The following is a 26,235-nucleotide window of genomic DNA, read 5'->3' on the forward strand; positions in this document are numbered from 1 at the left end:
GGAGACAATTTTCATCCTTTTACTGAGGAAAAATACTTAATATTTGTATGAGGAACAGTGCCTAAGGCAGGTGCTTACAGTCCTGGCCTCAGCCCCACACACTCCTGTTTTGTAAAGCTATAGGGCAGAGCAGAGTTGGAATGGAAAAGACAGGGCTGGAGATGAGAACAGTGGGGAGCGGGGATGCAGAATGACAACAGCCACACACGTGCCAGTCAAACACTATGTCCCTGCAGCAAATCAGATACCAACAAGTGTCTGCAGTGGCTGGTGACCCTGCCGTGGATGCAGAGGAAATACTCAGTATTAACAGAAAACTGAGCTGCAGCCACTATGAGACTCCAGGAGAGCACCAGGTTTGCTGTTCCTTGTAAGCCAGGAAAGCTGGCCTCTCCCAGGGGGAAGCAGACTGACACTCACCCATTTCCTTGCCTTCCCATACAAGACGTTCCTCCTTGGAGAAATGAGACCCTGGCTAGTCATTCCTCTCCAGGAGACAGCTGAGCAGTCCTAGTCTCTAGTCTGCCTGCTTAAAAACTGGTTAGGGTAGATGTGATAGTGAGAAGATTTTTAAGAGAAACCCAGAAGTGTCAAAGCTGCCACCATGTAGCACCAGCAACCAATTCTTGCAGTTCTGCTTCCAATCCCACACAGGTCACACAAGAGGAACAGCTCTTCCCAGGGTATAACCCCAACAGTCAGGGCATCTGCTTTAGGCTGAGCTGTGCAGAGGGTCACTTAGGTCTCCTTGAGGACATTGATCTTGGCACAAATCTTGAGAGCAGGACCTAATTTGATGTTCATGGCACTCATAAGATGTTCTTCTTTAAGTAATAAAAGGGCCTGTCCATCAATCTCCTGGGAACGAAACTCTTCTGCAATCTCTTGGCAACCTAAAAGGAAAAGGTGGGAACACATGAGAAACTTGATGGCAGCATCATTACATGGAAAGAAACTAAAACAGGCCTAGGAATAGCCAGTCCTAAACACTATCCTCAGTTTAGTATTACAAAGGTTTGAGGCAAACTCTGAAAGCAAGTGAAATCAGAATTACCTATTCCATACAGCATCAGGCAAATAACAAGTCCATCTAAGAAATAACCTCAAAACTCCACAGAGATAAAAGCTACACTCATAGCTTCTTTGACAATGGCAAAAAGATGAACAGCTTTTCCAACATTTTCTCAGAACGACAAATACCAAAGAGCAAAGGTGTTTATTAATATGGCAGTCCTGCCTCAGAAGTCAACAAAGGTCTCTCCTAATAGACTCCTCTGGAAGTCATGTACACTCAGTTACTCAAACCAAATAGAGACATTATCCAAAAGCTCCCAAGTGAGAAATATGGTTAATACAAAGTAAAAACGAATACCAAAAAACTGAACACTGATCAATGGTGCTGGCCCAGGAGGAAATTAGTAAACCACACTATAGGACTGAGTAACTGCCAGATACATCCCAGTCAGTCTGGTGGGATGACCTAGGGAAATGTGGACCTGGTTCTACTGAACCAGCACCTCCCCCAGTACCTTGCAGAGAAGCAATAAACTCGTAGACCTCCTCGACACTCCATTGGCTAGGATTACTGGACAAGAACACAGGGTTGATGCCCTGTAACTCTGGTGTGGACGGGGTTGTAATGGTGTTTCCTAGATCACGTTCTCCATGCCCAGCTCTTACTGACAGTGGCCCAGGAGATGTCGGAGAGAGTGCTTCATCATAGCTGGAATTATCTGAGCCCCGGCTAGAATCCTCTTGACCCTTAAGAGGAGATAGCAAAACAGTAAAGCCAGTGAGAGAAGGAAGGAGAGCGACACCGTGAGTTCCTTCTCCCCACAACTACACCAGGCTACAGGAAAGCTTTCTGAACAGGTGAACTAAAGCTGCACCTCACTTGCAGATGCACAAAAGCACCAGTCAAGTGTGAACTCGCTGCGTGTCCCCTGAATTAGTTCAAATGTAATAAAGGACTCGTGGATGCACAAACTTGTAGTTAGGGAAAAGAGACGGGACAGAGTCGTTTACAATATGGATCAATGAAATCAGTGTCAAACTAGAGTTCTGAGCGTTCTGTATCCAGGGCTTTATCCGAGGAAAGTGACTCCGTGGGAGGGGCATTTTACACGCTAGCTGGCTCTGCAATAGCAGCTCACCCGATGGCGCTTGCCCTGGATCTTAGCACGAGCAATGTCAGAGGAGCTGCGGCGGGGTCCACGCCTCCGAACACGTGCATAGCTGGCTTCCTGAAACTCTTTCATTTTTTTCCTCTTCAAGCGGAACTGGTGACTACAGCTCACATTGTACCTACAGGGACAATGTAGGGACATACAAGGTTGCTGTCACAGTGCTGTGAAAACGACATTTTAACTTGAACAGAATGAAAAGCAAAGAGGGATATATAAAGTATCAGCTATGAGAAGGGACAGCATTCAGTGGAAAACTCTATGAAGGCGAGCAGGCCAGTGGCCACAGTACCTCTTTGCACATGTCATGGAGCAGAACCTTTTAGAGCCTCGAAACTGCTCTGCTGGGGCGTACTTCCCACAGTATTCACACTTGAGGAGATTTGCCTTCTTATCTAAGTCTGAAAAACAAGGCATTCTTGACTTACCACAGGTTTCTGCTACCCTCATTTATTAGGCCCAGAGATCAGTACTAATTTTCCTCAGAGTCTTCTGCAAAGACCTACACAGTCTAACTGAAAATCCCTAATACCCTAAAGGCTTGATTCTCAAGAAATATATGGATGGGTATAAATACAGGCCTATAATCCCAGCACAAAGGAAATGGAGGCAGGAAGGTGAATATATCCTTAAATGATATAAAATAAGCCAACCCGTTCCTTTAACTGGGTAAAAAGTTCCCTTATAGGTTTTTGTATGGTTCCACATACTCAGCAGAACACATCTGTGCATAGACAGACCTTGCCTAAATTCTTCCTTTAAGTAAACAAGGACTGACTGGATGGGTGTGGTGGCCCATGCATGTAGTCCCCAGACTTAGGAGGGGTCTGAAGTTAAAGGCCAGTCTTGTCTCTAGAGAATGAAATCTAGGGATGCTGTTCATTTGTAGAACCGACGCATAATATGTGCTTCCCCCTGGCTCAATCCCCACAGCTATCAAGCATCTCCATGAATATCTAGTACTTACCTACACAGGGGCTATCACCCCCTAAAGGGCCACCTGACTGACTCTCATTCAGCCCTGTTGGAAGGCCAGCCGGCAGTGGCTTCTCCGTTTCTTTCAGGAACTGAGAACATCCCACCTGTCCCAGAGAAAGAGCAGTTAAGGCAGCATAATCCCTTTCTGTCATCTATAGCCTTTTATAGTCACCTTGTCCCTGCTTGGGTGAGCTCTGAGTTGATGGCCAGATCTGCCTCTGAGGGGATCTCATTCTTTATTTTCTTAAGACTTTGTTGTTGTTGTTTGGGGTGGGGCAACTGAGACTGAAGCAAAGTCTCATTACATGGCCCAAACTATGCCAGAAGTTGCTATATAGACCAGGCTGGCCTTGAATTCAGAGAGCTGCCTGCTCTTCTGCCACCGAAGGACTCAAAGTGTGTGCCCTGCCTAGCCAGGTATGCAGGTACATAACCAGAGTCAGATACTCAAGTGCTGGAGTTGGTATAACTGGGACACGGGTGCTGGGGACGCAACTCAGGTCCTCTGAAAGAACAATATATTCATTTATTGCTGAGGCGTCTCTCTAGCCCCAAGACCTTTCAAGATGGCAGACAAGGGACTCTAGCTGGCTTTTTCCATCTAAGTCACTGGAGACTTGGGTCCTTACACTTACTCCCCCATATTATGGTTTTCTCCACAAAGCTACAATAAATGCAGGAGTCAAGATCCTGGTTTCCTTCATTACAACTCGACCTAATGTACTCACCAAACACTGTAATTTTAAAAGCTGACTTTCCTTCTGTTCTCAGTATTTTCACTTTCTGGCCCACAAACTGCCCTTGTGTCCTTCACCCTCTAAGTAAGCACATAATGAACCATTCTCTAACTATGGAATAGTTCTGCACTTTCCTTCTTTTAAAGGAATGTGAGAAAAAAAAAAAAATGAGATCACCTCTCCCTTCCCAGCCCCACTTTCAGGCAGGCCCCACCCTCACCGGGAAAGGCTCTGCTCCTTCCTGGATAACAAAGCCTTCAATGATGTGCGTGAGAATCTGGGGCTTCACAATGGCCTGTGGGGGTTTTGAGTCCCCCATCTGTCTGGACACCAAGGCCAGAGTAGGAGGTGGTGCTGATGGGGTAGGGGCCAAGGCTACTAGATCACTGTTTGGAGGATTAGCATTCAAACTGGCCACTGGTTCAGCTTTCTCTGAAAAACAAACACACATAAGGAGCGTGTAGACGACACAACTGACTCGCCCATTACCAAGCCTGAGCCTCCACAACACGCTCATCTCTGACCACTCACCATGGAGCCCTATGTCTGTATCTACTTATTGCTCACCATGTCCTGGCCCATTTTCTACTAAATTAGACTTATCTTTTGGCTCACTGAAAACACTTGTTTATTCTCTGGCACCAGTAAGATTTTAGATGTTGGCTACTCACCTACAAGACTGTTCTTCTCCTCTATTACCTTTGGGCTCTCTGCTGCTGGTGATGCCTTTGTAGGAAGCACAGAGCCCAATGCAGAGAGGTCTTCTCTCTCCTCCTCAGACTCAGCTTTGCGTTTCACAGCCAACGTCTGGGCTTTACCCTAGAAGAGGAATAAACAAGAAAGCAGCTAAGGTTTAGGTGTGAAAGGAAAGCTTTAACTGCATCCTTCCTGAGGACATCCTCAGTGCCCAAATTTGTTTACTTCCTTTGACACACTAGACTTCCTGGTCACCCCAATGTGTAACTTCTGCATCAGAACAGAAAGACATCACTAAGTCCTGGCTAGGGACTCAAAAACTCATTGTAGACCAACTGTTGGCTTTACAAAGACAGATCTGGTTAAGGAGCTCTTGATGGAATCAACATATATATAAACACCCTAAGACAGTAACAAACTTAGAAATTTGAAGTTTAAACATTTTATATATATATATATATTATAGCATATAAACATATAAATATACATAAACATGTCACTCTTTAAAAAAAATAAAAAAGAGCACATGCATGCCACCATTCGCCTTCCCAACTCTTCATTCTCCCATTAAACTAAGTTCTAGTTCCACTCAGTCCCACGCCCACTAGGATGTGGACGTGTAATAATACCTTCAAAATGACGGAACCTCACTCACCGGCAGGTGCACCGACTGCATGTAGAAAGCAGCAGGGACCTGAGCCACAACAGGAGAGGAGGCTGTAGGCCCACCCTTTACCACATGTGCCGTTCCCTGCACAGGAGCAAGGGTCATCCCAGTAGCCAATGCAGGAGGACATTCTTGAAGTGCACCAGGAGCCTGGGATGAAGGTTGCGAGGAGGCCAGGTGGGCCTGGCCAGGCTGGACTGCCCCTGGCATCCCCCGGGAAGTAGGTACAGCAGCTGCCAGTTGCGCTAATCCCAAAGCCTGTGCCTGGGCTGTACCTGGCTGCCGGGTACCGACAACTTGCACAGGGATATGTGGTGGTGGCTGCTGTGTAGCTGACATCTTAGCAGCTCCTAGTTGAGGAGGTTTGATAGGAGCTACAGGAGGTTTGGACTGAATGGGAATAGGTGGTTTGGGAGTTGGTTCAGGTGGAAGAGACAGGGGTGAAGACTGAAGCATGGGTTGGACCACCAGAGTCTGGGCTTGCTGTTGCGACTGGGAAGGTGGGACCTGCTGAGTAGGTGGGACCTGGGGTGGCTGAGGGGCAGCGAGAGTTGTTGCTTGCTGTTGCTGCTGCTGCTGCTGCTGCTGCTGCTGCTGCTGCTGCTGCTGCTGCTGCTGCTGTTGCTGCTGCTGCTGCTGCTGCTGGGCCAACTGGAGGTGCGTGGCTGTGTGAAGTAGCTGGGACTGGCGGTGTTGGAACTGTTGCTGGTGGTGGATGGCAATCTGCTGCTGGATCACCACTTGCTTCTGCTGGAGGTGGATCTGCTGCTGTTGCTGAATCAGGGAATGGGGCTGGATCTGTGTGTATGTGGCTATGTGTGAAGCAAGACAGAACGGAATGAAGGAGAAAAGGAGCAAACAATGATAATCCTTCTACATTAAAACAGAAGCATCCTAAGATTTACCTAAGGTAGACTCAATGAACGAAAATTTCCTTACTAGGAAATCAGACAGTGAACGGAAATCTGCCTGCTTAGAAACACAGAGCTTCAACATCACTTTACTCATACTCTTTCCTCTCAGTACTGACTACCTCCAGGACAAAGATCTCAAGGCAAAAATTCAGGGCACAGCCTGGAAACCCAAGTACTAGGAGTCCTCAGGCGAATCAAGATCTGCCTGAGCAGCTTAGTGAACTGTTTCTCAAAATACAGAGTTAAAAAGTTAAAAAGGACAGGACTAGGTGTAGCAGCTCTGGGATGGAAACTTGGCTCGGTGTGTTCAAGGCTCCCCAAGCAGCACAAAAAAAAAAAGGAAAGGGGGACGGGGATGGAGGGATGGAAGGAGGGAGGGAGGGAGGGAGGGAGGGAGGGAGGGAGGGAGGTGAATGAAGCATAGCCCTTAAATCAGCAATAATCTTCAGTCATATCTGTTCTTTATTTTGCTATAACTACCCTACCCTTCCATTTGGTACTGAGCAAATGATTGACTCCTTCCTTCATTATCTCAGGGTTGAATCCATGTTTACTCATTCTGACATACTTAGAACTCATTCTGGTGTTGAACACATAAAATGTATTTAATATTCACCAGTAGAATTCCCAGAGGGAAAGGTATCACCATCCACTATGAATGCCTCCATTTTTAAAGTTCATCACACTAAGTCACCACCTAAAAACTCTTAAGAACAGACAGAAGCTCTGAGCACTCTGTCTCCCCTGCTGCAGACTGGAGTTGACAGTCTCTGCCCTGCACGTTACCAGACCATCCAAAGAACACACAAAGCATGCACTTTGGAAGAAAAGCTAAGGTATATAAGTATCTAATATTGGTAATTTTTGTGATGAAATTATCCAATTATATCAATGATTAATTAGTATGACGAAAAGAACAAACAAAAATCCAACATTACCAAGTGTAAACATTGGCTAGATCTGACCCGGTCTCAAAGCAAACACAAACGAGGGTTACTGTTCTCATTAACTGAGTTTGTCCTTCTCGTCCCAAAGTCAACACACGAGCACAGCTCCACCTGCTGGTGGTGTCCTTAGTTATTTAGACTACAGCTATTTGAGCCACCCACTGCAAAGGGCCAACTCATCCTCTACTGAGCACCACAGCACGCAAGGCCGGGACTCTCTGATGTGTCTCTAGCACATTGTCAGCTCCGCCAGGACTGAGTGAAGAGAATGAACTGAATACAGAGACTGCACGAAGTACTTTATAAGCAGTTTGCTGCTGGGAGGAAACCAAGATCTCCACTCACTCACTATTCTGTCTCTGTGCTAGCACGTTCAAGACTGACAAGATTCTCTTTTTTTCTGCCATTCTGTATCCTAGAGGGTTTTTAAAAGTTTGTGGGGTGGGGGTTCCTTTAAATATATCAAATTTCTTCTGAGAAATTAATGACATCATGAGAGGTGACACCTTACCTGAGCTAATAAGCGTCTGGCTGGGGGCAGGTGTGGCTGTCCGAGTCAGGTTCATGCCCACACTCTGCTGGCTACTCCCATCTCCTTCTGCCTTCTTGGCCGCTGCACTCTCTGCCTCTGTTTGGCTTCCCTGGCTCACAGTCACTGTTTGAGCCGCAGGTAAGGGCTGCACCACTCCTGTACCCTTCCGGGGACAGTTTCCACCAGCTAGTCCTGAAGAAGGCAGCTGACCCAAACCCCCAGGCGCCTGGCCACCTCCACCCGGACCCATGGAGCCTGGGAGGCTATTCCCACTGCCTCCACCAGCTTGACTGAGGTTGAGTGACTGGCCTGAGGCCCCAGAAGCCTGTGCCACAGCTAGAGCCTGGCTTGAGGCCTGGGAGAGGCCAGAAACAGGAGACGCTCCAGGAGGGATGGCCTTCTGAGTAGAGCCTGGTATTTGGGGTCCTTGAGCTGAGGCCTGTTGGTTCCTCACTGCCAAGTTCTGCACCTGGAAGAGAGTAATATATACGTGTGTGTGTGTGTGTGTGTGTGTGTGTGTGTGTGTGTGTGTGTGTGTGTGTGTGTGTAGAGAGATTCCTGCGACTGAGTCCTAACTTCTACACCAATTAGGTCATTTCAGGCTCTCAAAGAGCTTCCTTGTAAACACATTGTTTGCTATGTACTATCAAGTGTATCACCAAATTTCAACAAAATTCCTTCCAAATATATCTCTGACTTTCTCTTTCCTCATTTACTCAGCATCTATTAAATACCACACTTCAGGTACTGGCTTGGATAGTGGAAATGCAAGTGCTGCATGGTTTGTTAGAGTAGAAAATCAGCAAGTATAACCAAGCAATATCCACATACATGTAAACCAACTTTACAAGAGATCATAAAATCAACTCTACCTGGGAGGCTAGTCTTCTAAAGCAGATGATGTCTGCCCTGAGGCTCAGAGGGGGCACAGGGGAAGGAAAGGCCTAAAGGTATACCAAATCCACAGAACCAAAACATCATGTCATGTTTTAATATAAACATTTCATTGTGTTCAGTTACAGGGAGCAGAAAAATAAGAAACAAGAAAGGTGGTTGGGGTTAGGAAGACAGAGAGGCACTCTGCTAGGTCACTAAGGTCCTGGAGTGTTAACATAAACAGTCTGAATTGTAACTTACAAACAACAAATTTAATCTGTCTTGCTTATTATTAATAGCCCCAGAATACAACAGTGTTAGGCATGAGCACAAAGGGAGAGAAAAACAGCTACCTGGTTGATTCTATTAATCAGAATACTATCACAGTTAATAATAAGAACCGACACGATAAAAATCATAGCTGAGTCCAATTCTTAAAAATATTGTGGGGCTGGGGATTTAGCTCAGTGGTAGAGCGCTTACCTAGGAAGCGCAAGGCCCTGGGTTCGGTCCCCAACTCCGAAAAAAAAGAACCAAAAAAAAAAAAAAAAAAATATTGTGAGAGGGCTGGAGAGATGGCTCAGTGGTTAAGAGCACCGTCTGCTCTTCCAGAGGTCCTGAGTTCAATTCCCAGCAACCACATGGTGGCTCACAACCATCTGTAAAGAGATCTGATGCCCTCGTCTGAACCTCGTGTGTATCTGAAGACAGTTACAGTGGACTTATATATAATAAATGAATAAATCTTTAAAAAAAAAAAGATGTAACTTTAAAAAAAAATATTGTGAGAGAAAAATTGTCATTACATCCTAATCATAACTGTTGTCACTGTACCCTAATGGTGACTGTCCACATGTTTACCCACCCACATAGAACTCCACAAGAGAAACTGCACGTGGCAGATGAACCATGCAGAGTAACAACCCTAACTGACAGCCACAGAAGAGGACTACATTCTGAAAACAGAATATTACATAAAAATTAAAATTATAAATGACTATAAACAAAAGTATCTTGACAATATGCTGTGAGGAAAGCATTCTCAGGCCCATGCAGAGCTGCGCTGCTGTTGTATGTGTTACTAAGGCCAAGGCAAAAGGAAAACAAGACCATTGTTCAAGGCTACTCAGACCAACATAACAAGATTCTGTCTCAAAATACAAATAAAATTGTATTCTGAAAAAGATTACAGATAGCTAAGTTTTCTATAAATTTAAGTACAAGTAAAACATATCATTTCAAAATACATAGCAATACTTACATTACATATTGCTGTTTATAGATTGTTATATATGTTATATATTATATGCTTGTATGTATGTATATATATATATATATATATATATATATATATATATATATATATATATGGTAACTAGAGTCTGCTTCAAATTAATCCATGGTCAGAGGGCAAGAGCGCATGGAATGGTCATCTATTGGTATTATTGAAACTCAGTGGTAAAAACACAGATTAAATTTTGTATATACATTTTCATTTCCCACTAAAATCAATTTTCAAAGTAAATTTTAGAAATATATAAAGAGATAATGAAGCTATATTAAAGGGGACCAATAGAAGGATGACCATAGAAATCAGTGTACATACTCAATACCATGGATAAGGACAGACACAGTGAGCAAATGCTTCTTACATTGTCTTTGGTTTGCAGCACTGGGGATTCAACCAGGGCATCTTCTACATACAAGGCCAGCACTTCACCAATGAGCTACACCCCAGCCCGCTTGCTATTTCTCTTTTAAAAAATTTACTGAGTAAAAGGCTAGAGAAATGGTTCAGGGACTAAGGGCACTTACTGATGTTGTAGAGGGCCCAAGTTCAGTTCCCAGAACCTACACCTCCCAGCCCTGCATGCATGTGCTGCACATAAACACATTCAGGAACACATATACAAAAACAAATAATTTTTATTTAAAACCGAATTTTTAAAAAAGTGAGCCAGGAGAGGAACAATAGTAAGACAATAATAAACCACATCACTAGAACAATCAAATTCTGTGTACTAGAGGTACGATATTTTTAAAAAGTCAGTAACATAATACATCTCTTGTTTTCTTAGTGTGTACATAAGTGCTCGTGTGTATGCAGGTGTTCATGTGTATGTGGGTACAGGTACACATGTATACACATGCATATGTAGGTCGAAAGACGCCACTATGCAATTCCTCAGGCACCCCCTTTCTGAGACAAGGTTTCTCACTGTCCTGGAATTTACATACTGGAAGGACTAGGCTAACTGGCCAGGGAGCCAAGGATCCATCTGTTTCTGTCTCACCACGGTTGGAATTACAAGCAAGCACCACCACGAATGGGTGGAGATTCGCTTTGGTTTTAATGTGGGTTGTGAGAATGGAACTCAGGTCCTCACGCTTCCGAGCACTGTCTGAGCTAATCCCTGGGTTTTTGTTTGTGTTAAAGTCATCTTGATAGAAACATGGAAGAAGATGATAAGCAGTCAGCCAGATGAAGTAGAAACTTGAATCCAGAAGAGTGGAAGAGAAAAGGCCAGCTTTGCAGAGGTGCCTGGAACTCTCCAGTATTGAGAGTCAGCTTCTCTTCTGCAAAGGCCATTCCACTTTTCCACTCTCCCTACACTCAGAACCACCCTCTCTGCTCCCCTCCCTCCACCTCTGCAGAGACAATGAAGACCCCACCCTCCCTGCAGTACCAGACCCTTCTCTCACTCCTCCTTCCTCCTACCAAGGGCGATCCTGTGCCCCAATCCTCTCCCCCTGCTTTTTAAGATTATCCTAACAACTCTCTTACTCTTGGCTCTATCAGCCTCTCCTGGCTGTGTGATCTGCCTGTGCTCCTCTCCCTGCCTGTTCCCCCTTCCCCAGCCATATCCTCCTTTCCGAATGACTAAATTCTTGTGCATCCACTGTACCCATTCACTCTCCATGCATGCTTCAAATTCAATATTCCTTCAAGTTCAATCGCCCTCCTAACTCCTCTAAAGTAGCTCTCCCTCCAAACTAACAAATTCCCATTTTCCTCTTTTACACTGAAAAGAAATGAGGCTCTCAACCCTACACCCATACCCTCCACACCAGTCCTGTAAGACCTGTTCCTCTGTCCTCATGTTACTACAGTCTAGACTTTCTCTCTTCTATTTTAATTCTGCTTCCCTCAGTCATCCCGTCACCTTTTCCAGGGGTTTACCCCAACCCTCGGAGCTCTACATGTTCTTTCTCTTCAGCCCATATGCTCTCATAACGATTTTCAATATTTCCATAACTTCCACAGATGTGTCACTCACATCTACCGTTTTCACGTTTAGCTCCAAGTTAACTCTCCTAAACTCAAGGATCACACCCAGGGCTGCTATCTCAGCATCTCATGCATGTCTCAAAAACATCTCTAACTTGCCATGTCCAAAACTGAACCTAATTCCTCTTCTCCAGTGTTCATCCCATAAAGAGCACCAACTGTTCTACAGTGTTGTTTCAAGGTCTCACACCTGGCACTCCTTCAGCTCCCCAAACTCTGAACCAGTTTCCTCCACCTCTCGTAATTCCTGTTACTCTCATATCCATGGACTTCTCCATCTTCAGTGCTGTGCATCCAAACACCATCTCTCTCCTAAATGATTCATTTCCCTAGTAACACATACAACATAGCTCTCCCTGTTACTTTATACTAGAGACTTTTTATAGCTTTATACCTTTATAAAGCTTTTGAATTACCCTTAATATAAGACCTAAAGTCCTAAACAAAGCCCCAAAGGCCTGTGAGGTAAGGTTGCTTCCAATGGTCTAGTCCTCCAAGAAAATAAGCCATCTTGTAATTCCTCAAACAAACTAACTCTTCTTTAAGATCTTTAGAAATCATATTCTCCAGGCATTCAACATCTCATCACATCCATACATGGCTAACTTCTATAAAGCCAATATTAAATGTCACCTCCTTGATGTCTACCCCATCCTACAACTAAGTTCCCTTCTTTATTCATAGAACACTTTACTCTTGCTAATGAAGCAGTTAGTATAGCACTTAGGTAACTGTTTGCTTTAAAGATCTATAATCTCCATAAATGTAGGCATCATGGATTTCCTAAGCATGCAGAGTTACACAGTGATAATAGCTGACTAACAGTAACAGTTTAACGATCTAAAATACAAGTACTTATAATCAACTCCATCAGTCCTCACTATACACCATACATCAGGCACACTCTATCTATGAAGAGATCACAGGAGAAAAACTAATTTAGATCGCTTGTCCAAGGTGATCTAAATTACACAGTTATATGTAGAGCTGGGGCCTAACCCAGACACCAGGTACACATACTAGCCACTATGCTCATACTGAGTGTCAACGGATAGATGGATGGATGGATGGATGGATGGATGGATGGATGGATGGATGGATGGATGGATGATGGATGGATGATGGATGGATGATGGATGGATGATGGATGGATGGATGGATGGATGATAGATGGATGGATGATGGATGGATGATGGATGGATGGATGGATGGATGGATGGATGGATGGATGATGGATGGATGATGGATGGATGATGGATGGATGATGGATGGATGGATGGATGGATGGATGATAGATGGATGGATGATGGATGGATGATGGATGGATGATGGATGGATGGATGGATGATGGATGGATGGATGGATGATGGATGGATGGATGATGGATGGATAGATGATGGATGGATGGATAGATGATGGATGGATGGAGGATGGATAGATAGATGGAGGATGGATGGATGGATGATGGATGGATGATGGATGGAGGATGGATGGATGGAGGATGGATGGATGATGGATGGATGGAGGATGGATGGATGATGGATGGATGATGGATGGATGGATGGATGGATGGATGGATGGATGATGGATGGATGGAGGATGGATGGATGATGGATGGATGACGGATGGATGATGGATGGATGATGGATGGATGGATGATGGATGGATGACGGATGGATGATGGATGGATGGATGACGGATGGATGATGGATGGATGATGGATGGATGGATGGATGGATGGATGGATGATGGATGGATGGATGACGGATGGATGATGGATGGATGATGGATGGATAGATGGAGGATGGATGGATGGATGGATGGATGATGGATGGAGGATGGATGGATGGATGGATGGATGGATGGATGATGGATGGATGACGGATGGATGATGGATGGATGGATGATGGATGGATGGATGACGGATGGATGATGGATGGATGGATGATGGATGGATGACGGATGGATGATGGATGGATGGATGATGGATGGATGACGGATGGATGATGGATGGATGGATGATGGATGGATGATGGATGGATGGATGATGGATGGATGGATGGAGGATGGATAGACGGTTGGTTAAACTAAAGAACTGATAAGAAACACAACCTGCTCCCTCTTTGTGTTCTGCTGCTTGAACAGCTTGCAAAGGTATTTTATTTTATAACTAGATGACCCCAAGACTCTTTTAGCAGACACATGTTCCTTGATTCTTTCAGTTCACTCTGTTCATCTGTTGTTCAATAGCCAATAATGGTCTCTGCTATCCACAAAGTTTGTTGGTTTGTTTTGGGTTTTGGTTTTTTTTTTTTTTTGGGGGGGGGGTTCTTTTGAGGGTTGTTAGGATTTTTGTTTTTGTTTTTGTTTTTTTATTATTTTTCAAGACAGGGTTTCTGTGTAGCCCTAGCTCTCCTGGAACACTTTTTTTTTTTTTTTTGGTTCTTTTTTTCGGAGCTGGGGACCGAACCCAGGGCCTTGCACTTCCTAGGTAAGCGCTCTACCACTGAGCTAAATCCCCAGCCCCGGAACACTTTTTGTAGACAAGACTACCTTCAAACTCACAGAAATCTGCCTGCCCCTGCCTCTGAAGTCCCAGGCACCACCACTGTCCAGCTGCCTATAAAATTACCTACAACCTCCTTTCCTTGGCTTTTAGTGTCCTTCCACCATTAGACATCTTCCACCATTGGGCTCATTGTCTCTTTGCTTTGTTTTTGACAAAACTGGAGATCAATCCAATGCACCTGACAGGCTCTACTAAAGAGCCACACCAGGCCCCTGCTGTCCCTCCTACCCAGTTTCCCCTGGGGTCTGACTTCTGTAAATGAACGGAGCCCTCGGAGCTGCTCTTCTTCCTCAGTTCTCTCCTCACTCCACATCAATCGGCCAATCCCTTAAGACTCTACTCAAGCATCATGCAAAGTAACAGCCAGCTCTGGAAACTCAGGGGTACAACACTACTGTCCCCTTAATTAAGTCATTTGAAGATTTGGCTCATCTCTTTTTAGTGCTCCAAAACTCTAGACGCATATCCAAGCACAATATATTATGTAGTTTTTGACAGACTAGATGAATGAGACAACCATTATAAGGCCCCAGTTAACATCTGATACATGTTTAAAATTAAAATATATGTTTTTTGGGAAAAGTCACAAAAAGCAATGGGAAGAAAGACTTTACTGAGGAAACATGAACAGGAATAGGAGACTAGAAGTTGAGAACTACAGTAAGTCAAGAACAGAAAGAATCAAACATCCTACCAGCAACTCAGCCAGGCCTACTTCCCATCTAACTTAAACTTAAACAATTCCCTCCAACATCCCTATCTTCACATGACGTTTCTATGAGGGAATTAAGAGTCTTAATAAAACTAAGCTGGAGAGGGCAAAAAGGATGCCCTGAAAATCAACTTGTATTGTAAGACGTCCAGATCTATAGGATCATTTTAGGTGATTCTACTTCCTTCTTTAGCTCAAATCGACTCAAATATTTTAAGGGAGTTTTTATTTATAGGAGTTGAGGAAAGGGAAGCTGAAACAAAATAAGAATTATAAAAATCAATCAAGGGGCCAAGTGTGGGGCCTAGCCTATGGTCATCCCCTTCATGCTCCCAGGCTTCTCCACAGTAAGTGGTGCCACTGACCTGATCTGCATCTGCATGAACTCCAGGAGACTGAGCGGGTGGCACCTCCTGCTGGACTGCAGCCACTGCCCCATTAGGCATCAGGATGAGCTGGGAGGCTAGAGGCACATTCCGGCCCAAGGTCCGGTTAACCTGCAATAGGTTGCCCAGCTGTGGCTGGCGAGGAGAGGAGGAAGGAGAGTAAAAAGAAGAAAAGAGAAGACAGAAGAGATGGAAGGAAAGGACCACAAGACAAAAAACAGCAGGTATTAGACAGCTGAGCCTGCGCCTTTCCACACCAACCCAAGAACCTCTCGTTCTCCAAATGTGAGGAATCATCCAGAAGAAAACCTAGATAGTACAGAAGACTACGAATGATAACAGTCAAACATCAAAGACATTTAGACAGTGAGGATTTTAGAACACATAGTTCTACACAGAAATAGATCAGCTGAGAGATACCTATAATTTGTGTACCCAAGTCGCACATTTAAAGTCTATACTACACCTAACACTGATCTATCAAATATCAAAGCCACATCTTCCAGCAAAGGATCTCAATGCTATCTAAAAGCATCTTTTCTAGCCTACATAAGAAGTAGATCAGCTTGTGTTAAAAAGTGGATGACCAGAATTAAATACAACAGCTTTCAGACTGAGGGTATCGCCCAGGGGCTGAGCACTTGCCTAGTATGCATGAGGCCCTGGGTTCCCTCGATAGCACTGAAAAAATCTTTCATTCTTTTTTCATTCTTTGCCAGGGAAAATAAATTATGAACTACACCCCTAGGACAATGGTGGTGGTGGCTATGACTTACCCGCAGATACATCTGGGCCTGGGACTGGTTGAGAGGTGGGGAAGTGGTGTTCCCCAGTAACACAGACTGAGTCAGGGTGGTAGCACTGGGGGAGCTCACACTCTGGGATCGGCTGATGAGCTGAGCAGCTGACGTGGTTGCTAGATTGATCTGTGCAGTATAAAAAAGGAACTGGGGCTGAAGACTTGAGGGGAAACCACAGCTGACAATTCGAGTGACACAATCAAGAACAGGATGTTACTTCCATGAAGTTAAGGGAAAGAAATGGTAAGTTCCATCTCACACCTCACCCTAGCTACTCTGGAATATTACTAAAGCAAGCAGACAATCAAAAAGAAAGCAAGTCCACAATCACCAATTTTCATTCTTGAGCAGGAAAAGGAAAGAAAGAAACAGATTTTCTTTCTCTGGAAGAGCAAGCTTGCATTTGTTATCTCTCCCTTCTTTAGACTTGCCCATTTAAAGACTCCTGCATAACAGGTCATAGTGCATGTCTGTAATACCAGCTCAGGAGGCAGAGGCAGGAGAATCACTGTAAGTACGAACCCAGTATGGACTAGCTAAGGAAAACCAAGACTCCTACACAGGTTCAAATAGTTTCCCTGGTCTTTTTTTTTTTTTTTTGCTTTTTGCCAGTCTCTACTTAAGAGCGATAAATGCCCACTGATGACACAATCGACCTTCCAGATTAGCTGCAAAGACCAGTCCTTGACAGACACTGCCCTCAGGGCAAGACGGACTCACCGAGGCCTGTGTGGTGGCGGTCTGCTGCTGTGCAGTGCTGCTGTTTGGAGAGCTAGCCTGACGACTGGCAGCAATGGTGGCCTGTTCAAGGGGAAGCATAAGAGAAACAATGAAAAGGCATGTCTCCCTGTCTTCTAGCATTAATCCATGGACAAAACAGAAATCTCAGGTAAGAACAGAGAGGCTGTATGTGGGAGTATGAAAACAATACATCACTATCCAGGATATGTCACATGACCACATAAGCCTGTCCAGCAACATCAGGGCAGACAGGCAACCTGTACTCTGCTACTCCAGCTTCAACCCACAACAGCAGTCACTGATAAATCTAATGCAGACTTGTCCAATATAAAGTCAAATGAACCATTTTCTACTACATATAGAGTATTAATACATAAAAAGTATTAAGTAGGATGATAAAAATTTCAGTAACTTATTTAATACAATACATACAAAATAAATATTATCATTTGGGGAGGAATGACAGATGGGACTGAATCCTGAGTTTTACACATTAAAGGTGCACGCTTTTGCCTCAGAGACCCAACTCTGCCTCCAAATACAATCAGAACAACATTAAACTGCCATAGAAATTACTGAGATTTCTTACCTTCTTTTTGTCAACTGATGTCTTCTACAATCTTAGTGTCACCTCAATTTGAACTAGTCACATTTCAAGTACTCAATAACTACATATGGCCAGTAGCTAAGATATTAGAACAGGTCTACAACATAGCTATTCTCTAAAGAGTCTCCCTCCCACAGTTTATACTGCAACCCCATAATCTAAGATCATCCTTTCTCCAAAGAGTTCAGGTGGTAAAGGAAGGCTTTGGTGTGGAATGCAGCCTCGCCCCTCCTCCCTCCTGCCCTGATGGCTGCTGACCTCTCACCTGCTGAACGGCTGCCAGGCTGTGCAGCTGGGCATTACTGAGCTGCTGCTGGAGCATGAACTGGTGGAAGTACTGAGCTGCATTAGGCTGCCGCTGCAGGGCTTGCAGAGCCTAGAAGACAGGACACAGTGTTCAGATCCACCACTCCTAACGCTTATGTGCATGACTGCTGCAAAGGGACTCAGGAAGGAGAGGAACAGGAGGAGACAAAGAACGAACATCATCAACATCCGATTGGTCCTTACGATGTTGGACCCATAGTCTAGTCAGCCATCTAAAACAGCAGAGACAGCTGATTATGTGGTCTGTCCTTAACACATAAAAAAATCAAACCAGTGCATATGAACTTTTACTTCTCAAAGTAAGACCTGAAAATATATAGCAAGATCTAGACAAACTACAAATAAACGGGATACTGACTAACATAAGGAAAAGAAGCTAGACATGGAGGCAGATGCGTATAATCCCAGCCCCGGGAAAGCTGAAGCAGGAAAATGAAGAGTCCCAGGCCAGCCAGGGTAACAGAGTAAGCCATGTCTCAAATAAATAAATATACACACTAGTAACAAAAGGAGAAGGCTAGACACCATAGGTATCTAGCATAGATACAGATCCTTAAGTGTTTATAGAGAGATGACAGAAACACAGTAATGACTTCTGAGCAATTCTGCCAGGCAAAACTCAACTAACAGACATTTCCAAATATCTACTGTATAATGTCAATGGCTAATTATAAAAATGAGTGATCAGTTTAGTGTCAACTGGATTTTGCTATGTTCTTATTCTTTAATAATTACAACCAATCTACCAAAGTCTTTTAAGAAAATGTTTCATTTCCAACAGAATATTTAAAATATAGAATTTGCTATGTGTCCAAAAGTAACTGTCTAAAAAGGTCATTGATACTTCTATTACTCAAAGTAACTTATAAGGCCCCAAATTGAAAACTTGACAGCTGAAGCAGGAAAGAGCTCTGTGGGAAGAGCACCCATAGCACGACCCCGAGGACTCAGTACAGAACAACTTAAAACAGAAGGCCAAGTGCAGTGGTGCACATCTTCATGAGATGGCAGATGGAGTCAGAAGTGACAGAAGCTCAAGGGCCAACGGCACCTATATATACTGCACAGCACAGACAAAGCCTCTAAGTGTCTGACCTCCACATACACTGCACTACACACACACACATACACACACACACACACACACACACACACACACACACACACACCTCTAAAGAGTAAGTAAATATTTTTAAGCAATAAAAAGAAATGGTTAATTAAAATCTATTTATGTGTGAACTTTATAGTATTTCATATTGAATCAATGAACTGCATTCTCCAGCTCTATCTTTGGTAGTTTTATTTCTAGATAGGTTCTCACCAAGTTGCCCAAGCTGGCCTTGAACTTGGTACATTGCTAAAAACCAAAACAAAATGGTCAGACTTCACTCTGGGTGAATTTCGCTTGCTCTAACTTTGTAAACTGCTCAGATTCTGAAGTGGAAGGAAGCTCATACTTTATCTGCTAGGGAAGATCTGAGGATGACGATCTTCTGCCGTCTTTGACTCACCAGAGTCAGCATTCACAGACCTCAGCCACTCAGCTGAGCCTCACCTGCACTGCCTGCCGCTCATACAGGGACATTTGTGCTATCTGGGGCCGAGAGCTGGCCCCTGAGCTGGAACTCCCATTGGTCGAACTCGAGTTCTGCTCACTCTCCGTTTCCATGATAGCGTTCCAGGGTCCCCAAGAATGGTGCTCTGACTCAAGCCCTAGACAGGAATCAGTAAAAGGTTAAAGTTACACCTTGAATGGAAAATGTCATTTCATGTCATTATTACTGAAAATCACAGTAAGTCCACAAAGTGTCTAAGAATCTTCCTCTGAGGTCTTAGAACCCCCAAATCTGCAATCATATCTTCCCCCCTCCACCATCTTTTCAAGCTAGTCGCTGTCTCAAAAGAAAAAACCTTTACATACCCCCTCCTGACTACCATTAACTAAAATGACCAGACTATTAACAAGCCACCTCACAATTCTACAACACTGAAGGCACCTTCAGTCCCCAGCACTTTTCAAAGTTTAAAACTGATCCACTGAAAACTTGCTGATACCCTTATCTCCATGTATCATTATCAAGCTCACAACAGACAGCACTGCCCATGAAGCTTCGAGTCGCCTTCATTCCCTGGCCCAGCACAGGCCCTTCACCTCTGCTATCTTTTACACTGCTGTGTGGTAAATATCATAGTCTCCATTTCATAATAGAGGGAACAAGCATCTTCTGTGTATCAAGCCTTTATACTACTTTGTCTCCTCCCAGAACAACAACAACAAAAAAAAAGCAAACAATAACAACAAAAATCTGTTGTCAAAGCAGTGTCCCTCAGTGTGAGGATTCCATGTCCTCATTTCAGAAGAGAGCCCTGAAATACTGATGAGGCAGGCAGAGTGGACAGGTCGTGGAAGTGGATAAGTGTTGGGAGCAGAAGAGCTAGCCTATTGCCCACATGTCCAAAGTAGCTGACTGGCTGCAGGCCAAGCTACTAATTAAAGCCTCGGGCCTGTCACTTCTCCTTATATAAGGTCAGTGTCCCTACTCGCAAATAAGGTAACAAAGTGAGCAGGTTACACACTCCCAAGTATGTAACAGTAAAGCGCATTCTAACTTAAAAGAATAAGATCCAACTTTACTAACGTGTAAGAATTTATCCTCTGGCAGCTACATTAAAACTAGCAAAAGTAAATTTAAAAAAACACATACATATCAAAAAAGAAAAAGAAACGAGAAGCAGACAGAAACACTCTCCTAAAGCAGCAGGAAAATGACTACTAGAAATACCAGGTCACCCAAGCACTATCTGGCTTGGGACTATGAACGTCCGATCCTAATTTCTGCAAGGGACTATCTCTAGTTTCATTAGATGAATGGATTTACCTCAGGAGTGCATCCCAAACAAAAATCAAAGTCCTGGCCTTGGCCATTAAAGTTGAGTTCAGTCCCGATTCTCTCCCCGGCATCACTACATCACATAACTGTCCCCAGAGAACTCTACCCATTTTAGGAAGAAACAGATGTCACTCCACACATGGATTTAATGGAAGAGATACAGACAGGGCATTCTATCAACCTTGGTCTACCTTTTTCCCCACATCCTTTGCCAAAATATCAAAGCACTGAACAGATACAGACCCATGAGTCCTCAATATCAGCATGTGAAGGAAAAAAAGTGGGTAAGGATTAGAGGCAGCACAGCACAGTTGTACAGATTACTGGACTTATCTCACTGGACTCAGAGACGAAAGACCCTGTTACTTGCAATAGAGGCTTATATAAAAAACGTTCATCAATCCGATGACCCCTTCATTTCCCCTAGATCGTGAAACAGAGAAGGGCCAATTTAAAGTCTTTCCACCAGGGAAACTGCCATCAAAAACCTCGCAGGCACACTAATCTATTTCTTAAAATCTTCATTTTTTTTCCAATTAATGTTGTGAGTTCCAGATTCAATGTAGAAAGTGAAGACAGAAAAGCGTTTAGGTGGCAAACTCAATTAAAAATTAAAACTGAGAGAAGAGTGAATGGCCATCCTAAACGGTACCACCATTTGGGTGTGGGTGTGTAAGGATTCTACTGGGGAAGATGCACACCGACGGGAAGGGACTAGAAAGTAATATTGAGATGGACATACTACTGGGCCTATTGGGTCAGGTGTTGGAAGAAGTCAATAACCCTGGAGTACAAAACTCTGTTGCAGTAAGAATGGAGTGAGAAGCAAGGGGGTGAGGGGTGCCTCGGGAAGACTCCCAGGGGTTATAGTTCTTCACAGAACCGTGATAAAAACGCAGTTCCAACGAGAAACCAAACACACCGGGAGAAGGGGGTGGATACAGTGCCGTGCCCGAAGCGAACGGACTCGGTAAGCAGGGAATTGTACATTCTAATAGTAGGGAGCCAAGCAGGGGGAGTCACAGAAGTCGAGATTGGGGAGCCCGGCGGAGCGCGAGAAGCAGGGAGATAACCAGACAGCATGCTCGGATGGAAGGACCAAAGTCGGGGAAGGGAGAAATGAATGAGAAGGCGAGCGGTCCGAGGCAACGAGGTGACGGACAGACAGCACCGAGCACAGCCAGCGCAAAGCACGGAGACCGGGACGCGAAGCACCAAAGAAGCACCGCAGAGCACAGCAGAGCGGGAGGCAGGAGCGCGGCTGGGGGAGGTACCTGGGCGTTGCACACGCCGAGGTGGCTGAGGAAACATCCCCGCGCCGCCGAGACCCCGGGATGCGGCCCCTCCCCGGCCCGCGGCCGCCCGGTTACCTTCGCGCCCGGCTCCGCACCCGAGTCCTCGCGGGGGGCGTCCACCTCAGGGGCGGGGGAGGGGGGGGTCGCTCGGCCTCGGCGGCGCGCCGCCTCCTCCCCTTCCTGGAGGGGCGGGGGCCCAGGCGCGGTGGGAGGTGCCCGGCGCGGCCGCCGCTCCCCGCCCCTCCCGCCGTCCGGGTGCTGGCCGCGCCGCGGCTCCGCCAGGCCGGGGGCTCGCGCGGGCCTGTCACTTCCTGCCCCGCCGCGAGGGTGGGGGCCGAGGCCGGGGGGCCGCGGGCAGGCGGGGAGGGGGCTGCGGGGAGGTGCTTCCGGGGCAGCCGACCCCTCCTCCGGCCCGCCCCCTCCCCGCGCCCGCCCTCGCGCGCGTCCCTCGCTTCCTGTCGGCGCCCGTTGCCATGGCGACGCTGCTCCCGGGCCTCCCGGCTCTAGGCCCGAGTGTTTTTTTATTTTCCCCCCTGGCTCTGGATCTCTTTCTCGTCCTTTCTTCCCCCCTTCTTTCTCTCCAAATTCCGCTCTCGGTTTGAAAGCACGAAGCTAAGAAAGCGCTGGCCTGTAGAGGGGGACTCACCTCGGAGAAGAGAGGGAGAGGGGAGGGAAGTGACGTGAAAGGGGGGGAAAAGAAGGTATTTTCTGCAGCTTCTGGGAATAGGGGCTCGAAGAAAGGATCAAAGGGACCAGCAGCCAGAGAGGGAGGAAGCTGAGCAAAGACCCTTGAGAAACGTCGGTCTGTGAAAGGAAATAGAGCAGAGGGAAGGAAAGATGAGGAAAGAAAAACTTCGGGATTGAGGGAACAGCGAGAGAATGCTGATTGTTTAATCCCTCGCCTCAACTCCAAGAAGGCGGGAAACAACGCCGCAAAGAAACTGAACCCGTTAGAAGCTGCACTCATTTAAAAGCAGGAACCTGATGCAACTTGCTTTGAATGATATTTAAGTCTGTGATTTCAGGGTTGATTGTGTGCTTTGGAACCTCTAAAAGTCACACGCACATGTGAAAGAATCAGAACGCCCAAAACAATGGAAAAGGCGGGGTGTAAAGAGGTGAACAATGGTGCTGCCTTTGGGAAGGCTGAGCTTGTGGTGGAGGAGGCTCGTTTTATTTGTAACACAAATTTAACAGGATTTAGTTCTCAGTCTCTCCATGCTCCTGGAACACCTACTGTGTGCCGGCCACTCTTGAAAGCTTAATTTTTTTTTTAACCTCTGCACTGATGGGAAAGATAACTGTTTTCCTTAACCTTTACCTACCGTTGGGTGGGTGTTACCTAGTGATAATAGCTGGGATTTGAGCTTTATCTGTAATCTTTCTGCTAACCTCAGCCATAATTAGTTGTTTTCTCGAGCCCACGCGTCATTGAAAACCCATGTGTAATTAATTTGTATTTAGAGAAAAATTGAAGCATTCTCATTATAAATTAGATGCATTTGTGTTCGTATCAATTCCCACTCTTAATTTGTGTAGCCAGATCGCCGTGAAGTAAGATCTTTAGGAGGCTTCTAGGAACCAGTTAAACAAGTATGCAAACCCCAAAGGGCAGCCAAAGGACTGGAGAGGCAGTAACAAGGGCGTGGAGAGGTGAAAGGGTTTGTTGCCGGGCCAAGGATGATAGGTGTTGGCTGGGGATGAATGGAAACCTTCTGGCGAGATCTCGTGGTTAAAAAACCAGGTGAAGCATTACCCACTTAATTCAAACCTAGAACTTTGGCAGGTCAAGGAAGGTTAAAGCTTTCTCGTGGAGGCTTAATACCAAAAAGAACAATCAGATTTATATACCCTTCCAGGACAAGAAACAGATATCCTATTGGAAAACTATCAGCACTAATGAGTCGATATGATCCTGTAATATATGCCCAGAAGAAAGAATCCAGAGGTTATATCCTTGTTTTCTCAATACCTGACAGGGTTTGTATAGAATTACCAAGGCCCTCTCCCATTGAGCTACAGCCCCCTTAACGGTGAATAATTACTCCTGCTTCATAGAGCTACATTCCACCTCAAAGTTTTTGCTTTTGTTTGTTTTGTTTCTCTTTCAATCCAGTATCATTGGTTTCATCATCTACTGAATGATAGTAGGGGATTGAAAACTGGCATGATTTTTTTCAGCTTCTGATCTAACATTAGCCTAGGAATAACCCATTGCAGCATAAGCCGTGTTGGTCATGGGCCAGGAGTTCCGTGTTCATGTAAAGATCTCCAAAGCTCCTGGGTTTTCTGGGTCGTAGTTCTAAGTAATCTCCACTAAAATAAATTTAACTTAGTATTTTTTAAAAAAGTATCAACAGCAAATTAAATTTTCAGGAAAGGCTCCATCCACCAAAAAATCATTTTCATACCCTGAATTACCTTGAGAACAATTCACCTCCACCTAAGCAAAGCAAAACAGTTTTGTTCCCTGATGGAGATATCTCTCTCTCTCTCTCTCTCTCTTTCTCTCTCTCTCTCTCTCTTTCTCTCCTTCCCTGCCTCCCCCTGTTTGTTAAACTTTCTCACTTTCATTTAATGATTCTTCTGGAATTAGTCTTTTCTCTTTCAAAACAAACGGTTCCGTGGAGCGAGGCTAGGTGACTTTGCTCTACATGACACAGAAGGCCATTAGCCTAAACAGGTGTGAAGGAAATGCATTCAACCTGTTTTGCAGAAAGCTGAGCCCTCCTGCAACTCCTCAGCCACCTCCAGAAGGGCTGGGATTTGGAAGGGGGTTTGGGTGCAACTGAAACAAACAGAAGGTAGGGTAATGGAATCTCGGTCATCCACCGAGCAGCGTTCTTCGAGCTGACCTGTGAAGAGACGGCTCTCACTCCACTAGTGTTACGGTGGACAGCCAACCAAGTGAAAGAGAGGAGCACGGTTTATGCAAATATGGGAAGAACGTAGCAGGACCACCTATATTCTAAACTACACCACATCACCCACCTTCCACATCCCACCCCATCTTGAGGCAGTTCTTCTTAAGGTCTAGCTGGAAGAGAGGAAGATGAGCTTTAAGGGCATTTTGAGACTCCGATATTTAAAGCCAAGTGCTGTCCAAGTCCTTTGGTTTTCCACAGAGAAAAGGGCATTTCAGGGCTAGAACTAACCCAATAAGTATTTGTTGTTCTCCACGTTACCTAAACCATTCTTTATGGTTTACTTAGCGTCCACAAGTATTTAGTCATAACTTAGTGAGGTGAATTTAATTAGTGAATTTATCTACATGAAGAGCATTCCTTGGGCACTGCATTTACTTGTATAAGGCTTCAAGGGCGCTCCTCTGGTCAGTATTTGAGAAGTTAGAATACAGATTCATGATGAGATCAAACACCAGATTTACACCCCCTGGGGTTTTGTTCCCTAGACCAAGAAAGCTCAGCATCTGGGAAGATGTCTAAGGGGGGGGGAAACAATTCAAAATACATGCTGCAGCTTCAGAGCGCCCTGGAATTCAGGCCTCCAGACAACCGTTTTGGGTCCGTTATAATATTTGCAGATGGAGAATATAAAGCTTGAAAAGTCAAACTGTTCAAGGTCCGTTAGTGGGGACTTAAGTTTTGGAGTAAGAACTTTAAATTAAGCCTGCGTGCCACCACAGCTCAGAACCACCTCCAGTCACAGCCTGAAAGAGAGATGTGAAATTTCCACTCAGGTGCTCAGCTCTGAATGTTCCTAGAGAAGCTTGGCGTTTGCCATTTAAAAGTTCGGGCAATGGGCGTGATCCACGCTGACTCAGTTACTATCTCCAGCTATCGGTCCAAAAGACGCTATGTGGGTAAGGACTGGGGGGAATTAGCAAACGAGAAAGAGAAATAACGACGTACATCCGAATTCCCTCACTTCTGTTTCTGGTGTTGTCGGAACTCGTAAGCTGCAGTAAGAATAAGTGAGCCCACATTTTTCCAGCCGTGAAGCCTGCGAGCATGCTCTGTTAAAGAGCAAAGGGGAAGTAACACCGTTTATCAGCTGCCCTTTAAACAACTGGAGATTCCGGAGCGTTATCAGAGCAGCTCCAGGGTGACGTGATATATATGATATAT

At 45.1% G+C, this 26,235-nt stretch overlaps 1 protein-coding gene across 9 annotated transcripts; it reads right to left on the reverse strand.

The window, feature by feature from the left end:
* On the reverse strand, window positions 1-23,157 carry Phc1 (polyhomeotic homolog 1). Of its 9 annotated transcripts, none has more exons than NM_001107886.1 (15): window positions 22,127-22,213; window positions 19,517-19,674; window positions 17,900-18,010; window positions 17,007-17,087; window positions 16,263-16,412; window positions 15,466-15,621; window positions 7,634-8,123; window positions 5,250-6,073; window positions 4,570-4,717; window positions 4,119-4,330; window positions 3,151-3,265; window positions 2,476-2,584; window positions 2,154-2,304; window positions 1,530-1,761; window positions 1-893 (listed from the first exon to the last, which is right to left on the reverse strand). In NM_001107886.1, exons 1-15 carry the CDS (start codon window positions 22,161-22,163, stop codon window positions 739-741), a joined length of 3,129 nt encoding a protein of 1,042 aa, NP_001101356.1. In that variant the 5' UTR covers window positions 22,164-22,213; the 3' UTR covers window positions 1-738. The 9 variants fall into 9 exon arrangements, with proteins under 9 accessions (NP_001101356.1, XP_063142195.1, XP_063142196.1 ...); XM_063286125.1 differs by lacking the exon at window positions 22,127-22,213 and adding an exon at window positions 23,129-23,157 and having other exon boundaries at window positions 4-893; XM_063286126.1 differs by lacking the exon at window positions 22,127-22,213 and adding an exon at window positions 22,223-22,361 and having other exon boundaries at window positions 4-893; window positions 15,466-15,597.
* Window positions 23,158-26,235: the final 3,078 nt, after the last annotated feature.

This window comes from Rattus norvegicus, chromosome 4 (genome assembly GCF_036323735.1).
Source record: "Rattus norvegicus strain BN/NHsdMcwi chromosome 4, GRCr8, whole genome shotgun sequence".
NCBI lineage: Eukaryota > Metazoa > Chordata > Mammalia > Rodentia > Muridae > Rattus > Rattus norvegicus.